Source organism: Diabrotica undecimpunctata, chromosome 4 (assembly GCF_040954645.1).
Source record: "Diabrotica undecimpunctata isolate CICGRU chromosome 4, icDiaUnde3, whole genome shotgun sequence".
NCBI lineage: Eukaryota > Metazoa > Arthropoda > Insecta > Coleoptera > Chrysomelidae > Diabrotica > Diabrotica undecimpunctata.
The window spans coordinates 95,840,998-95,859,966 of record NC_092806.1 but is presented as its reverse complement, the minus strand read 5'-3'; the positions used below and the strand labels follow the sequence as shown (position 1 = coordinate 95,859,966).

The 18,969-nt window shown below is 31.9% G+C and overlaps 1 protein-coding gene across 3 annotated transcripts in view; it reads right to left on the bottom strand.

Annotated features, from left to right (window-relative positions):
• Positions 1-18,969, bottom strand: part of Dhc62B (Dynein heavy chain at 62B) — a 279,647-nt gene that overhangs the window by 144,291 nt on the left and 116,387 nt on the right. For 2 of the 3 annotated variants that reach the window (XM_072529938.1, XM_072529939.1), the window contains exons 15-17: positions 17,366-17,696; positions 13,539-13,818; positions 7,878-8,222 (exon numbers count right to left, since the gene is read on the bottom strand). In XM_072529938.1, coding sequence (XP_072386039.1) covers positions 7,878-8,222; positions 13,539-13,818; positions 17,366-17,696 — 956 coding nt within the window. The remainder of the gene's footprint in view (positions 1-7,877; positions 8,223-13,538; positions 13,819-17,365; positions 17,697-18,969) is intronic. The other variant, XM_072529940.1, reaches the window with a different exon arrangement.

The following is an 18,969-nucleotide window of genomic DNA, read 5'->3' as shown; positions in this document are numbered from 1 at the left end:
GAGATGCAAAATTAGCACTAACATGCTTTTAATGTAAATATTTAACAGAAAAAATAAGATACATTTATTAAGCTTAGGAAATTGATTATAGTTAGATTAGTTTCAGGAAGAACCTAATAAAAATTGATCATTTCAGTTATCTTTAGCTTTATTACCTTTATTTTGTATTAACCCATTTACGGCCAAAGGTGCGTAAACGCAACCTTTATTGTTAATTTTTTTTTGGCCCGAAAATAATTTTTTTAATGTTTTCTTTTTATTGAAGTAACATCTCAATAGATTGAGGTATATAGTATCATTTTTCTTTTGACAAAAATATTACTTTTTAAATATTTTAAGATTATCATAATTTTGCATAATTTAATGATTTATGCATATCTTCATACAAAAAATTTTTCCGATACTAATTATAAACTTAATTCATATTTTGTATTCTATAATTATAAAAATATGTTGAAATTTTTATTATTCTAAAAACTTATTCATTCATACTTTAAAAATAAGGTCTATAATTGCATGTTTATACGATGGATTCGTATACGCACCTTTGGCCGAAACCATATTATATTTTTTTTGTAGACTAAACAATCTAAAATTACGATCTCGTCAATAGTCAATACACTTCATTGCGTTAGATTTGGTTTTAAACTATGGTGTTTATGTTCTGATACTGGTTATTTGTTCAAATTTATTCCATATGGCGGAAAAACTGAGAAAACATAATAGTTTTAGCTTAGGAACGGCAGTTGTTTTGAATTTACTTTCGATAGTTAAAAACCCACAGCAACATAAGGTTTTTTTCGACAACTTCTTTACGTCATATGCTCTTTTTGAACTATTGAAAGAAAAAGGATTCTTTGCAACAGGAAGAGTAAGGGAAAATTGCACTGCTAAGTGTCCTCTAGAAGAAAACAAAATTATGAAAAAAAAAAGGAAAGAGGTTCATATACACGCATTCGATTCCAATTTAGAAGTTTTGATGACAAAATGGAACGATAATTCAGTAGTGACTGTAATGACAAATACATGTGACGTTTTACCCCTTATGCAAACTAAACGTTATAACCGTAAAGAACACAAAGAAATTCTTATCCCTCAGCCTAATGTAATTCACCAATATAACCAATACATGGGTGGAGTGGATCTGCATGATAATGGCATTGCGAATTACCGTATTAAAATAAGAGGAAAAAAGTGGTGGTGCCGTTGTTTACTAACATGATTGACAGTATGGTGGTCAATAGTTGGAAAATTTTTAAAATTGCGAATGATTCTAAAATTTCCCAACTGGAGTTTCGTTCGAGATTGGTTCTTAACTTACTAAAATATAGTGGACATGCAGAGAATAGTGAAGAATCCGCTACATCATTGTCAAACTCAGTATATGGACGTCCATCTAAATTTGCTTTACCAGATGAAACTAGATTCGACAATATTGGCCACATTATAAAAAGAGACGATAATAGTGCAAGAAGAAAATGTCGGATGTGCAAAAGTAATACTATTTATTTATGTAAAAAGTGTACAGTGCATCTACACCCCGAATGTTTCGAAAATGTTCATCTTAAAATTTAATTTACAGTTAAGATACAATATGTTCCTTTTTTAAAAATTGTATGCGTATTCGGCCAAAGGTGCGTATACGCACCCACCTGTTTTTCCTTTCATGAGAAAAAAAAATTCTTTTTGGTTGTAAATTAGTCTTAATTTATGTGTTTTTAATCCAATCTAATAAATCAATTGTCAAATTTCTCTTTGTTTATTGTCTCGGCCCTTAATGGGTTAAAGAACATATGCGAAGCTCTTAATTTTTCACAAATGACGCGTATCAATAATATGCAAATAAAGTGTCTGTAAATAAAAACTAAAGAGAAATGTACCAATAAACGAAAATAAACTTTTTAAAACGAAAATAAAACAATTTAGAAACTTGTACATTTAAATATTATACTAAAGTAAAAACAGCGATGAGTTTATTCCAACGTAGTAGGTAAATTTCCCCAAAACTGTAACCAGATCTTCATGATCCTTACCATATTGCATTTCATTTTTTTCTGAAGCGGTATTCTATTTACCTTTTCAAGAATTGTGGGCTTTGATAATTCATTATTTTTTTGTAATGTTAGAGTTTAAAAATTGATTTTCAAGTATTCCTCATCAAAATCATTTTTATATTATTTCATTTTGTAGCTTCCTGTTTGAAAGATTACTTGCACCATGTTTTGCAAATAATGTCTAGAATTAATCTTACCAAGTTTATACCGAGCTGAATAATCTTCTCAAATGAAAAAATTCTCCAATATCATTGGCAAGATTTCCGTATGACTTAAGTAGCATTTTGGGCAGCTTGCACAAAATATTGAAAGTCATACAAATTTCTTATTCTCTTCATTAATAACTCCACGTTGTGATGGAACAAATTAGCTGTTATAAAGGTATGACCTTATAGAGTACCATACAGAGTAAAACTGACGAGAAGTCAGTTTTTAATTTGGGCCGCGCAATTATCTAGCCACATGGTAATTTTTAATGCGTCTCTCTTTAAAATGTGAAGAAGTTGTAGAACGTGCTTATAATTTAATCTTTATTCCTTCCAAATAAAGCGTCTCGCCAGAGAGCGGCAAAAGGTCTGCAATTTCTTTGTTTTTTCCCCACTGGAACAAAGCTCTGATTGGGTACGGTTAGGCTCTTGATGAATATTGCGGTTTTAAACATTTCTAATCTTGGCAGCATTATTACCTTTTCCAAATCTGCACAGTATATTATACTAGTTGTATCAGTGCTGTTGTAGTCTTTTTCGGCATATCTTTCTTTCACTATATTTTACACGTAATTTTGTGGCTCTTTCTATGTGAAACTTCCATTCTGTGCATTCATTACATTCATTGTCAATGGTATCTTTTTTATGGCTTGGATTATACAAGTTGAAAGTTTCACAATTTTCGCATTCCTTATGTCCCAATTTTACGATAGAAATATTAAGTTGCTTTGCATAAAAGCATCAAAGAAAAGCTAAAATTGCTGGTAAGTAAAGTCGATGGGGAGCATGTTCTCTGCTGTAATGAGAAATTGGCGGCTTGTAGGACATAACAAATATGATCACAAATTACTTGGTCATTAAGTTTGTTATGTGAAATATACGTTCCTCTCTTATCTGCTGGGGGTACAATAGAACTTTTTGAAACTCCTAATGCATATCGAATAATATAATCACAACTTTGTTGTGACTTGTTTCTCTTTTATGGGTCAGCACTGGATTCTGTTGTTCCTTTTTTCACATAATATATTTAAATATGGTGCAATATGACAGCTTTTCGCTCTTTGGAAGATTCCAGTTTCCAGAATTCTTCATTTAAAACCTTGACCTTGTCTAACTGTACCTTTTTTAGCAACATTAGTATTAACATTATTTACGACTTCATTTGTTACAGCTATGTTAGAAAGCCTTGTTTCAACTGCTTCACCTTTGTATATTTCGTTGTTATCTTCGCTTTCACTTGAGTTTTTACTGCCGAGCAAGTAGCCGAATAACTAGCTACACTATCTCTGACTTTATATGAATTCTTACATTGTTCTTGAATATTTTTCTTTAAACTAGCCATTTATATTTCATCAATATCTTTATTACTGCAAACGTTGTCCGAAACATTCTTAGTGTTAGGTAAATTCTTCAATTTATTTTGGTCGTTTAAAACCGATAAAACCATTTGTGTACCCCTACTGGATGTTACTATCATATCTGTGAGATAGGTTAATTTTGCTTAGAAAAATAGTCAAATTCGACAAGGTTTTACATTTTTTTGGAGATACGAGATATTTTATTAGCAGTTTTGAAGCGTTTTCATGCGAAAATGTCTATTTCGCTTAGTAAATTTAATTCGTATAAGTATAAAGACCCTACACAACCTTTGAGTTCCGTCATTTTGGCTTAGGAGGGCAGTTTAAATAAAAAATGTATAATATTAAAAATAATATCTGTTGTTTTAAACATTTTAAGGAAATGTCCTAGTCCTAGTCCCCACTAGGTAATAGCTGATGTTTTCATAGTTTCTATGTCTATGTCGCAAATATATGTATTTGTAGTTATTATTTTTATTTTAACAATAGCAGTAGTCAGTGTATCTTATATTAACGTACCGTCCTCAGTAGAGTACGCAGCATGATTTATTATTTTTTCTACTCTCTTACTAGTAAATTGTATATTACCTACTATTTGGATGCTAAGTAAATACATCAAAACAGATACTGACACATAATGACTAGCACGTAATAAAAAAAATTAAGTTTCAGTTCTATAAAAATGTGTAATATCACATAAGTCTTGTAAGTAAGTTGGTCGAGTTACCATGGAAACAAATTAATAGACGTTATTTTGACAGATTAAAAATTATTAATCTGTCAGTGTAAATATAGTGGTTTTTAAAGACAGATAAATAAAATGAGTTCATCGAATAGTGAAGATGAATTTAGTAGCACACCACGCAATATTATGCAGTTAGCTGCGAACACTACCGAGAACCTATTACCAGAAAAATCTAAAGGAAGATATGAAAAGGTATATCAGCAATTTATGGATTGGCGTACAACAAATAATGTAAATTTATTTTCTGAAAACATAGTGTTGGCTTCTTTTGGAGAAATCGCTAAGAAATTTAAGCCATCCTCATTATGGGCAATATATTATATACTAAAAAGTGCTATAACTTTGAAAAATAATGTTAATATTGAAAATTACCCGAAATTGCAAGCTTATCTAAAAAGGCAATCAGAAGATTTTAAAAACAAAAAATCTCAAATTTCCTGATCCTGATGAATATCCTGATGAAATAAAACTTTTTTAAATGGAGCTCCTGATGTACAGTACTTGGTAATAAAGGTATGTTATTTAAAAGTATAACATAAATGTCCCTACATTAATACTTTTATTTTAAGGTTATTGCAATTATTTGAATATCTGGAGCTTGTAGGAAACAAGAGTTAAAAAATCTTAAAATTTGTGACATTGATGATGTACTATGTTATTGGTTAAAATTCCTGATACGAAAACCAAAATATGTAAATCTTTCGTTATTTCCGGAAATTTCTATAAAATCTGCAAACAATATATAGAAATTCGACTACAAATTAGTGACCCGCAAATAAACCAATTTTTTCCTAATTATCAAAGAGGTAAATGTACAAAACAGGTGGTAGGATTAAACAAAATAGGCGGTGTTAATAAACAAATAGCCGAATATTTAAAGTTACCAGATCCCAAAATATACACAGGTCACTGTTTAAGACGAACTTCTGCCACTATTTTGGTAGATGCCGGTGGTGATTTATTGGCTCTTAAACGACATGGCGGATGGAAATTTTCAACAACGGCCGAAGAATATGTCGATGAGTCAATAAATAATAAGACGTCAACCGTCAATAGAATTATAAATTCAATTGAAAGTAATTTACAGACAAATCGGTAAGATAGTTTCGAAACAAATTCAGATTTCTGCTTTAATCTGGAGCCTTCTAAAAATTGCAAGACATGACCAGACGATGATAAAGATGTTAAAGAAGACCTGGGGAATCTAAAATTTGCATTCCACGACATGTCTATTCATCTAGGCAGAAATCCTAACGAATTTGTTTCTCGTACTCATACAGAGTAGATCCGAAGAAAATGAAAAAGACAGAAAAGATTTTATTTCACGTTCAAAGCGTCTATGTATCTATTGATACGTATTTCGCTTTAATAAAGCTCATCAGAATAGTTATTCATAGCCGTTCTTAACGTGAAAAATAAAATTCTCTGTCTTATTAGAAGTAACAATAACATGACTTCGTTATGGACGCAATAGCGACATCTGATAGAAAAATCGGTAAGATAGTTTCGAAACAAATTCAGATTTCTGCTTTAATCTGGAGCCTTCTAAAAATTGCAAGACATGACCAGACGATGATAAAGATGTTAAAGAAGACATGGGGAATCTAAAATTTGCATTCCACGACATGTCTATTCATCTAGGCAGAAATCCTAACGAATTTGTTTCTCGTACTCATACAGAGTAGATCCGAAGAAAATGAAAAAGACAGAAAAGATTTTATTTCACGTTCAAAGCGTCTATGTATCTATTGATACGTATTTCGCTTTAATAAAGCTCATCAGAATAGTTATTCATAGCCGTTCTTAACGTGAAAAATAAAATTCTCTGTCTTATTAGAAGTAACAATAACATGACTTCGTTATGGACGCAATAGCGACATCTGATAGAAAAATCGGTAAGATAGTTTCGAAACAAATTCAGATTTCTGCTTTAATCTGGAGCCTTCTAAAAAGGCTTTCATTTTCATTTTAATTTACAGACCTTTACATACACTGAAAATACCAATGTTTAAAAAGAACACATCGTACAGTTTACGTCATCTCACCATTCACCACGTATTATTGAACAACCGCCAAACTCAAATAAGGGTATAGTTATAAATAATTGCCAAAATTTTATAATTAATTATTATAAATAAATGTTTAATTTAAATTGTTCCCGAATTTTGTTAAATAAATAAAAGTTACTTGTTATACTTTTTATTTTTATAAATGAAAATAATCATAGAAAAAGTATAGTACACAAATTGAGTTGTAAGCTTATTACATGCTTGTAAAATTAGAGCTACGCGGCTCGCGCGCAACTTTTTTACTCGCATGCAATAAGCTTCTTACAACTTTCGTTATGTAATATACTATTAAATAAAAAATTGGTAAATACATCTGTTGAAACAAAACCAATAATCAAGTATAAGCTTATCATCTAACAAACCAGTATGCTATTAGAAAGTTAAGTTTAACGTGGCGAGGATGACTCTTAGATGCATAGAAGCAAAATAATTGACGGCAAAATTAGATTGTAATCTTACATTTAAAGATCAGAGCAGGAACAGCAAAGCAAAAATTTCCTCAAGAAATAATAAAATTCGTAAGTTAGCTAGAACAAGTTGAGGAGCTCAACTAACTATGCTAAGAACATCAGCCCTTTATGGGCTGGCAGGCTTTGTATTTTTCTGCAGCATAATATTCTGCTACGGTTTGACTCCGCCCCGATCACATTCACCACATAATATCTGGGTATTTGAAATTACGCTAGTTTACAAGATATTCCCTATAATAGGAATTACTCACACTCAACAACATAGTGACCCCCTACTTCATCCCATGTTTTTTCAGCAAAGGCACCAATCAAGATTAAAATCTCGTAGAAGTTTCATAAGCAGCACCGTTATAACTGAAATAACTGCTGACTAATGCCGTTTACACCTTTAGAGGGCAACTTTTCCTGCCGATGCCAAAGATCCAAAAAAGAAATAGCTGAAGATTACGTAGGTCACTCAGTAGAGTCAGAATCGGCACGCCGCGAGTAAAGTCAAATTTAGAAAGATAGGGTCATACAGACGAATACAAATTAGAGTAAGGCAAAGTGAAAAACTACGCGAATCTAGGATTCACTTACTCTGGTTTAATGCTAGCCAAAAACGGTAATTCAAGTGAAGAAACGTTAGCAGTATACTTGATATGCTTAACTGAAACATCAGGCAGGCTTCCCAAAAGAACACACGACATAAACATGTTAGGTTGACTATATTCTACAGAAATTAAAAAACAATGGTATCTCTCATGAAATGTTATAATATTGAACATTAATTTCAATTCCGTAACCATCAGTTACACTACTAGAAATCACGCTTAAACGTAAAATTAAAATCCGTAAACTAATTTTAGAAACCAACTGTGAAAGCCGTTCTAAAGAGGCCTATTAGGCCGAAATACGAATAAGCGGATACACAGACGCACTATACGTGAAACCAAATCTTAACTGTCTTTTCCTTTTATAAAATTAAAATCTTACCAATTTTTATGATCAAAATATTGACGTAATAATTCCAAAGGAGGCTGCGAACCATATACATCTTTAACAGGCATGTTGACATCATCTATGAAAATAACAGCTGTTTTTCCTTTGGGTGGACCATAATGCCCACGTTTTTTTCTATTCAATTTTGATATTATAAGGTCTTGTGTTTGATTAGCAGTAATCTGTACCGTAAATGTTATAAAAGCTGGCTCGAATTTTTCTTTGTTTAGTCGATTTAACAAAATGTCTGTTATATAAAAAGATTTTCCAGTTCCAGTCGGACCCATTAGCATGCAGGGCTTAGAATATCTAATGTGTTGCTCGACTAATAACATATACCTGAAAAGAACAATATCGAAATATTATGTACAATATAGGTCAATATATGTACCTATAAAAATACAATATAACAATACAATCATAGAACACGATTTCATTTGTTTTAACCTGTAGAATATTAGCCATAGCCGTTGTTCGGCTCACGATTAGTTTACCGTGAGATATAGTTGCTATAAAATACGATTTTATCAAATTAAAATAATATACGACGACAATTTTGATAGAACTTTTATTGACTAAGCTAAACGTGTGTAAAGAACTGAGTTTCGAATTATACTCCTAAAAATACATTACAAAACAAAACGTCTAACAGAAGCCCCTTGTGGAGGGAAGGTCGTTTCTAAAAACTATAAAATTTTATCTATTGTTCTTCTCAGAAATACATGTAAATGTTAAAACTACCTAATTTCTAAAGACAGGGATTATTGTCTACAAATTTCCGCCAGAAATATGCAAAACTGATAAACATTTTAAGCTTTTAATAAATTTTAAGCTAGTCTAACTCTTTCCATGAGGGACAAAACCCATAATAAGCCCCGTCTTTAAACAGTATTTAGAATTAAACTCGCTATTAATTGGTTCAATTACATCGGAATTAAAAATTTTATATATCACGTTTCATTACTTCTTCTTCATGTGCCCTCTCCTTATTGGACATTGGCGAACATCAAATGGAATTGTACTTGCCTTCCTTCCTTTTGTTCGATTCCCCTTCTTTCTTTGATCTTTTCTTACGGGGGGTGGAGGGGGTTATTTTCAAGATTTTAAACAGATTTTTTTATATTATGTAATATAAATTTATTTATAACATTGGTACATTATAGTACAACATTTCAAGAGTATTATTTAAAATTTTGGTACAACCATATTAAAAATTAAAAATGACAGCTAATTTTCCAATATAATAAAAGTTAATTTGTGGTATTCATCATACTTATAACTGGATCATCTTTTGACAACAACCCAAAAATATTCCGTTAGTTTATGCGTTTTCCTAGATCATATCTTCAAGATATTATTCATTTTATCGTTTTTTTTTTTCAAATTTTAGAAGTAAAAAAAGACGAATTTTTTTAATTTTCGAAAAATTTATGTTAAAATTTGACTAATTTGATATTGTAAAATTAATTATAATAATAAACTGGACAATATCTTAACGTTGTAACCTAGTAATTTATCTACATATAAATGAAGTGCGCAAGATTTGAGAAGGATCGATCAAGGAGTTTTTAAGATACAGTAATCAAGGACTTGAAAAAATTATTTCGAGATAAACGCGTTTTACAAAAAGCTTGTTTTGTTTACTTACTTACACAGTATCGTCTATTCCAAGCCCATATAGCGAGGTGCTTCCTACTAAAATATGTTTTTTTTTTAATTGCCGAGAGTAAACCGAGCAGGCATGAAAAGTAAACAAAGAAGAATAAGAACGAATAACTGTTTTGACAAAGAATGTAAGAATTTAACAGAAAAAGAAAACAGGGCAAATATTATAACACTTTATACATTCTCCAGTTTTGTTTGTCTACTAAAAAAGTCTTGATGGACCCCTAGATGAGAAGTAAGTGACCTCGTATGTTTCCATGTTTCCTTATAGTATTTTCTTGTATTAATTTTCCGTTAATTTTGTATTAGAGATAGTATTGTGTATTTGTCTGTTAAGAGAACCCATTGCAACTGGCTGAATGACTAATGTCTATGCCATTAAAAAAATACCTTAATTTTTGGATTTAAGTGAATAAAAAACAATTTTTTCAAAGATTCTATTTAGCAACACAAGTCTTACAACAAAACATTGTATCCTTATCTACAGAAAGAATAATTTTTATAATGCACAAATTATGATATGTTCGGCTGCACTCGTAGCAGCGGATACGTTTGCCTGAATTTATAATACTTTTCGTACAAATGAAACAAAGTTTTCCGACAGCTATTGGATTAAGGAAAGTCATTCTGTTGGGATTCATAATTACTTTTAGAACTGCTGAAAACTTTTCTAACGTGACGTTAAGGCATTTTTGTATTCTTTGTTAATCCGTTTATTCCTGCAGGATTATCGTGTTTGTTCAGGTGGTCAATGCCCATGTTGAGTCTTTTTAATCGAGTTTCATTTTTGTTTTCTTTCACTTTATCGTTTTCTTGCTTACTTGTTTTCATGTTTTTTATCCCAATTTTTTTGTAGCCTTTTCGTTTTGTTTGAATAATCTTTCCGTTTTCTTTCGTGAACTAGTTAAATCCTGAACGGTAATCTTTGGATACCCTTTTTGTCTTTTCTTTCTGGTGTTTTAGGCCAAATCACGAAATCTCAAATGTTTCTATTATTTTGGGTATTTTTTATTCTTTATAACCAATTATTCTTTTATAGGCACCTTCTGGGTTACAACTTTTTGTCATTTATCACTTGTCTGCACAGTTTCTTCTAAAGGCTGGGTTTCATTTTTATTCTCCTTTATAAGTAATTTTCTACAGGTCCTTACCGTGTTACATTTCCTTATAATATATCATTTGTCCCCATAGTTTCTTGTAAAGCCTAAGTTTTTTTTCCTGTATAAGTAATTTTTTTACATGCCCTTCCTATGCTACATATTCTTGTAATTTTTCACCTGTCTCCAAAATTTATTCGAAAGGCTCGATAAATGTTTCTTTTTGACTCTTCATTTGCATCTTGTCCAAACAGTAGATTTTCATGTAAAATAATTTCCATATTTTCTATTTCTGTGTCTACTGCTCTGTTGTGTGTTTCTAAGTGTTCTGATTCATCACGAATTTCTGTATACCGATAGATAATTGCCCTTTTATAATACATTTTTTTTCTACGTGTGTATTATTATCTGGATACATATTAGTCTCTTTTTTGTTCCCAGATATTGAATAAAATCTATACCTGATGCATTCCATCGATATAATCCACTTGCTTACAACCCATTTTTTATAGTTCAACTTTTGTGTAGTTTTCTATGACATCTTTCAGTACTGGTACAAATTTTTCTTTAGTCAGTATTTAATGGGAATTTTTTTGTCTGAATTTAAGCGTTGCTTTTTTCCAACCTGTTTTAACGGTTGAATGCAGCAACATCTGCTGGTTGCAATAAGCAACCAGGCAACATAATTGCGTTGGGATAAAACAATATTAAAATTATCTGTAGTTCGATGCACAGTTGACTCAACTGTAGTATTTGATTTGTAGAATGGCCATCTAAAAATATAATTATTGAAAAAGGTAGTGCCATTTTTTTATATATGGTTAACAATGTACTCGTAAAATAACTCAACCCTTATCCAACCATTATCATTATGTCCAATTCCCCATAAAGAATGAACTAAATTAACCATAGAATAAGAAATTCTTTAGTAGTGATAAATAAGCATCGGCTCAGTTACTTGACCAGATGCAGAACAGATAAACATCACGATGATATCAATTTTTGCCTAACCAAAATCCACCTCATAAACATTCCTTACTCCACGCAAAAACTATAAACTTTTGTTATAAAAGATTATATAGAAGTAACTGCTTCTGGTGTTCCGGAAATACTTTGGAAAATTGTCCACTAATAGATTTTTCTGTAGGTTTGAATCTATAAATTCCTTAACAGAAGCTTGAATATCTACTTTCCTTACTGGAAATCCTTTTTTGTAACTTGTCAATATCCATTCTTCTAATAGCTTTTTCTTCACTGCTTGGACCCAAAGTAGTCTTATTAGTAAATTTATCTCTTTTTCTAAACTGAAGAGTTTCAAGTTGTACTTTAAATGTCTGGGAAGTTTTTCTTTGTGGCATCCCATTTTCGATGGCCTTTAATGCAAGCGAAATATCTTTTTCAGTATATTTTTTTTTTGTATCGTGCACGCTCTTTTACTTTGGGCATCCACAAAAAAATCTCTATATGCCCATATGCCTAAACGTACAATATTATCAATAAAATGTATTTTTACAGTTAATGGCCACGTGGCCAATAACTGTCTAATATAAAAAAAACACGCCAACTGATTGGAGACGTGGATAAATTAATTTTATATTATACTGGCGGCGTATAAAACATAATAGAATAACTAATTTTATGTTAAAAAACATACCTTATACAATATCTTTTCTTATAGTACGTTTCTTAAGTATTATTGCTAAAAAAATGTTGATACACAATACACCATCTAATAGATATGTCGCTAAGTTTTTTAGGTTAGGTAGTACAATAAAATTAAGTTAGATACTATTTGTACAGGGTTGCAACTGTCGTAAAAAAAGTGGTCAGTGCATTTCGCTATATTCCTAAAATAATGTAAAAATCCTACAATACGCCAATAGCTGATGGTAAACAATCAGTATATAGTTTACCCTAGGCCTGTAAGTAAATTTTTAATTGTTCTGGTGAACATTACATTACATAACTGCCCGAGGAGCAAAGATTATTCTCGCATTTGCAGATGATGTAGATGCAGTAGCACAGACACTGGAAGTTAAGGATATAGTATCGAACTTTGAAGAAGCAACACTAAGCGTAGGCCTGAAAATAAACGAAGAAAAAACTAAATACATGGTCGTATCAAAAAAGGAACGACAGCGAATAAGACAAAACATTACCATAAACGATCATAATTTTGAGGTGGTCAAAGAATTCAAATACCTAGGAGCAACAATTACCAGTGAAAACAAAGGAGAACGGGAGGTTAAAATACGAATACTGGCGGGGAATAAATCATTCTTTGCCATTCAACATCTAATGAGGTCAAAGCTTCTCTCAAGGCGTGCCAAAATCCAAATGTACAAAACCATAATACGACCAGCAGTGACATATGGAAGTGAAACATGGACATTGAGAAAGAAAGAAATCAATAAGCTATTAGTATGGAAACGCAAAATCCTGCGAATTATATATGGTCCTTGCAGGGACAGCGTGACAAATGAATGGAGGAGCAGATACAACAATGAAATAGAGACTCTCTTCGAGAAAGGAAACATCGTAAGATACATAAAAGCCAATAGATTAAGATGGGCAGGCCACGTGGTACGGAGTGATGACGACAGACTGATTAGCAATGTGTTTTGGGAAAGACCAGATGGTAGAAGATCGACAGGAAGGCCTAGAAAAAGGTGGAAAGACGCAGTCAGAGAAGACCTGGAGAAGATGGAAGTAAGGCCATGGGAAATAATAGCACAGGATCGGAATCAATGGAAGGCAATAGTAAATGCGGCAAAAACTCACGAAGAGTTGTAAAAGCCAATGATGATGATGATGATTACATTTAACAATTTATATTCTTGACCAAATTCTTTTAATAGTTTACATAAATCTTTAACAATTAGTACCAACTTACCTGGCTGTATCGACAGTTGGTATCAAAGCTTGCATAATATTTTTACATTCATCTACTCTTTCATATTTTATAACATCTGGCCAATATTTCCAACCTCCTTTTAATCTATAATTATATCCATAGTCAAAAAGAAGACCTTCCGATGGAATAGACAAGTCTACCTTTTCTAGACATTGAGGATAAGGGTGTTGTTCGTTTTCCCCTTTCCATAAAGTTTTATAAAATTCATCGAACTTTTCCCTTGAATCTTTATCTAGGATTGAAGCTATGCCCCAAACTCCTAAAATAAAAAAATATTGATTTAAATACATATTTAGATACATATGTTAATATCGGTAGAATTGTACTATTTCATAGCCCTATTTTTGTCTTAGTCCTCAATATACTTTTTCTACCTGCGAGTCCTATTATTTGCCATGTTGACTTTTTGTATTGTGCCGCCTACGTGCTCTTTGAAAGTTAAGCCTTTATCCGTAGTGACTTCTAAGTATTTTGCTTCGCTTTTCCACTCGATGGGGTTGTTTTGCACTGTTAGTTGTTTCTCTGGCTATTGATGACTTTTTTGAAGAGTACCGCTTGAGTTTTTTTGGAGTTTTAGGCGATTTACCAATTCATACTTCAATCTGCTATGTCGTCTAATACTCTTTGTAGGTTGTTTACTGCTATGTCTACATTTCGGTATTTGGTCGCTATTGCAGTGTATCGGCATAAGAGCTTATTAGTGTTCCTGGTGTTCTTGGAACGTCAGCGGTGTATATTAAATTCAGTAGTGGTGACAATAACGCACCCCGTGGCACTCTAGCCTTCGGAGTTCCGAGCTTGAACAGGATTTGTCCTATTTGAAATCTGAAGCCCCGGTTGCTTAAGTACGAAGAGATTAGTTTAGTCATTGCCCCACTGCATCCGTAGCCTCTCATTTTGTAAAGTAGCCCTTTATGCAAAATTCTGTCGCAAGCTTCGCTTACGTCCAGGAAGGCGGCTCCTGTGTACTGTTTATCGTTGAATTCAGCTGCAATGTAGCTATATACACTATTAATCATAGCTTAATCATATTGTAGCTCGCTGGAGTGCTCTGATCTAAATCCAAACTGCGCCTCTGGGATTATTTCTAACCTATCTGTTTTGGCTTGAAGCCAAGTACGAATGACTCTCTAATCAATCTTGCTGATTGCTGGAAGTAAGCTTATTGGCCTGTAATTTTGGGAGTTTACTATATTTTCCTGGCTTTGGCATCATGATGACATTGGGCCTCATTCCATCGTTATGGAAATTGTTTGTTTCTCAGCATCGCGCTAAATTAGGTTCGTTAGAAATAATATGGCACGCGCCTGTAAGTATTTAAGGGTCCTGATTGTTATTTGATCTGGTCCAGGTGCTTTTTTCAACAAACTGTTTTTAACTAGTTCGTTAATTTTTTCCGATGGTGCTGGAGGGATAATTTCGTTCGGATCCTCGGGCATTTCTCTTCGTTCTTCGACTTCTTCTATAAGTCGATGTCTTCGCCTGAGTGGTAATTTAATATACACTCTCTCCGAGAGTCGTCCTCATAACCTCGGCTTTTCCTTCTATGAAGCAGACAATTCAAGTTTCTCTGAGTATTGAGAGGATTGGTTTTCTATTCCTTCTGAGAATTCTGGTGAGATTTCATATATTTTGCATATTTGGGCCTTGTTCCTAGATATTTTTTGGTGGTTTTTGACGTGGTTTTCCTAGTTTTGACTATGGTGTTGTTGCAGTAGTTGTAATTAAGTAAGTATATAAACAACAAACTATTATTAAATTGTATTTTACCATGTTTTAAATAATTGTAGCTCTCATCTGATGATGCCAATGAAAATTGGCGAAATATAATGAATTGTTAAACAGAGTACACTTGGCTTTTAATCAGCTGTGTACCCAATTAACCTCAACCCCCCCTTTATATATATATATATATATATATATATATATATATATATATATATATATATATATATATATATATATATATATATATAAGAAGCAACAACTGTCAAAACCAATAAGTAGTGAAAAACAATATGGAATGGGGTGAAATCCCTTTCACACTCTTAAAGATCTCAGCCAGATAAGAGGAGAAACAAAAACAAGCTAGATGTTAACTATTCCATATATTAGCGGAAACGTTTCGTTTTGTATTTACAAAACAGCATCAGTCTATATATGTAAGAGTAACGTTCTCTTAGAAGGAATTGAAATGTTCTTTTAATTAAAAGAGAAAGCCAGAAAGTGGCTTCTCATAATGGGTGAAAAAGAGATAATAATGTATAAAAGTGACTTACATGTGAAGAAATACAATATGGATGGTAAACAGAGCTACCCAGTTTTACAATAAATTGGTCATGATATCAAAAATTCACATAGTGTAATCGTTTGAAAGATTACTGTAACTTACTTAATCCATGTCTAACAGATTTAAATATACTTGATTTTTAAAAAAACTGTAAGGTGTAAAAAAATAAACACGACCAACAACAGAGTACTAATATTTATTAATTTAATTCTCCGGTAAATTTAAATTTTACCGATGGCTTTATTTGGTTATTTGTGGTGACACAACGTAGAACGAAAAGTCACTACGAATTACCATTAGTGCTTCTCTGTTTAGAGCATCCGCACATGTGTGTATAAATTCTATCCCTACGTGGTTAATGCAACTCTGGTCAACAACAATAGATACAGCTGATGATACAGCTATAATAGCCAACAATTTGGGAAACCTCTAGAGACTCTTTGATAAAGTATCTATGGTTAGTATGACGGTTTACATATCAATATCAGGAAAACCAAAATGATCTTCTCTTAAAAAAAAATAAAAATTATTCTGGACAATTTTAATGGACAGGTTATTGGGCGCGTTTTTCAGTACAAAAATATTAAACTACTGTCAACTGCACTAACCAACATTCAGAAGAAATTTGTTTACACATTGAACAGATGCGTTCGTCAATATGAAACAACTTTTGACAGCACCTTATTTTTCTATGACTCTTAGGAATAAGAATGGTAGATATTATGTGTTTTCCATACTCCCATACGGTGTGGAAAGCTGGACACTGACTAAGAAACTCCGTAAAAAGATAAAGCCCTTTGAAAAGTGGTTCGACAGGCACGTTCTTAGATTCTCCTGGACGTATAGTTACAAATCAGGCGGCGCTGGAAAGGCTAAATACTTAACCTAAAATTATATTTACTATAAAGAAGAGAAAACTTGAGTTTCTTGGCCGTGTCTTTAGAGAAATAAGATATGATTTCCTACAACTTATAATTCAAGGAAAGATCATTATATAGTTGGACGAAGAAGCGTAGAAGAATTTCTTGGCTGCACAACATCCGTGAATAATATCGGTCGAATTATTCTTGCAGCTCTTTGAAAAGTGCAAATAGCTATGTTAATCAGCAACCTCCACAGGAGACGCTGTATGCTAGAAGAACAAATTAATATTAGGTCAGAGACATATCATATATAATTAACTACATAATCACAGAAAGATAAAAATTTAATATCAATTCGAGAATACAACAACATCGCTCAGGATTTCACTTAAGACATGGCTAAAGACTGCAATCGGGTCCAAGTAAGTCAAACTGATTACTTCATTCACCACCAATTTATAAACATTTTTAGGGTAATATTATTATTAATTTTTAACTAAATTTTTTGAAAACGATTTCCGGATAGGTGACCAAAACGTCAAAACAAATCTAAAATGAAATTCTCATTACTATTAATTCTGGTTAATCGCATATAAAATAATATTTAACTTAAACATGCCCCAAAAAACAGTTTCAGAACCTCTTTAATATACCTGCTTGAATAAAAGCAGCCTGTGTCCAAAATTCCATATATTTTTCTTGATCCTCCTTCTTAGGATTACTAGCAATTGCATCGTTCATATACATTTCAAACATGTTCATCATATTCAAAACTAGACTGATATCTCCTGGATTGCAGAACATAGTGCAGTGTTTCTTCATAAAATTTAGTGAAGGAGGCACAATCCACTTAAACATACTATCAATAAAATCTTTTCTGCTAGGTGGGCACCATAAATGATTACAAGTAGGGATCCAAGATTGAAGAAAAGGTTCCCAACCCAATGTTACTGGTTCCATGTATACCATACCACATCTGGAAACCTTAAAATAGAAAAATTACTATTATCTTAATTATTCTAAGTTGATTTCTCTCTTTTAAAGTAATGTTTTAACAATATAGACATCGAGTGCTGCTGCTAGTTTATAGATTTTATCTGCAGCATTCCTTTGTATATTTGCATCGCTATCGGATTAACCTGTACTTTTTCCTTTGCCAAATTACCTCTAAGTGATTATAGAAAACTTTACTTTAATTTTATATCTGGCTTAAAGAGCATAAATACATTCATCCGGCGGCACTCTTCATTAACTAGAAATATCAATGATACCATCGTACCACTCGTTCGAAAAACTTCTACCACATTTTCTTTTATTCTTTATCAGAAATCCATACCAACTATATGTTTAGAATTTTTTTCTTACGTTCAAGCAAGATATACGTTTTCTCTTTTTAAAATATATTTTTTTTATTCTCGACACCAGTTTTAACAACTATTGTGTTTAATTGCATTGAAGAACATTAGGCTAACATGGGGTAGCAGATATATTTTATAACGAACATACTATACACTCACATACACACACAATAAATATATATATATATATATATATATATATATATATATATATATATATATATATATATATATATATATATATAAACTAAGGTACACTCGAAGAGTGGTGGGTTTTTCGGTCAAAGTGGAGAAATAAAAGACAAAGACGATGGCTACTTCATCTATTTATTGAAGACGTTTCGCTTTCTGCTCAGAAAGCATCATCAGTTCATCTAAAAAGAACAATATGAAACCAAACATCCATAGAGAAGTTATAACCAAAGTGTGTTACCTTACAAAGACATGTAGCAGTCAGTGATGTAAAAAATATGAAAAAGCTTACAAAGCTGGACATTGAGAGTTAACGTTGTATATAACAATTAATTGAAACTAGGTAAAGTTTGCAATTTGACAAAATTAGCACAGCAAAAGAACATGTGATAAAAATACATGTATATATACAAAAAAAATTTTATAAAAACTTAGTAAAAAACATTAAGGTTTATTTTAAAGTGTAAAGAACTAGAAAGATCATTAGATTGCACTTCCAACAAATTTATTTAAAAATTATATTTTAATTTTAACTTTAGGTAACATTATAAGTTATTAAAGATTAATAGTAATAAAGAAAAAAATGAAGTTACCAGTCTTTAGCTTACTGAGGCTCGTTGGTAAATGAATTTAAAAGTTTGACACCCACGCACAACAACGTGAGTAGAAGTGGCCTTGAAGTCACAATGACATAAACAGCAAGGCAA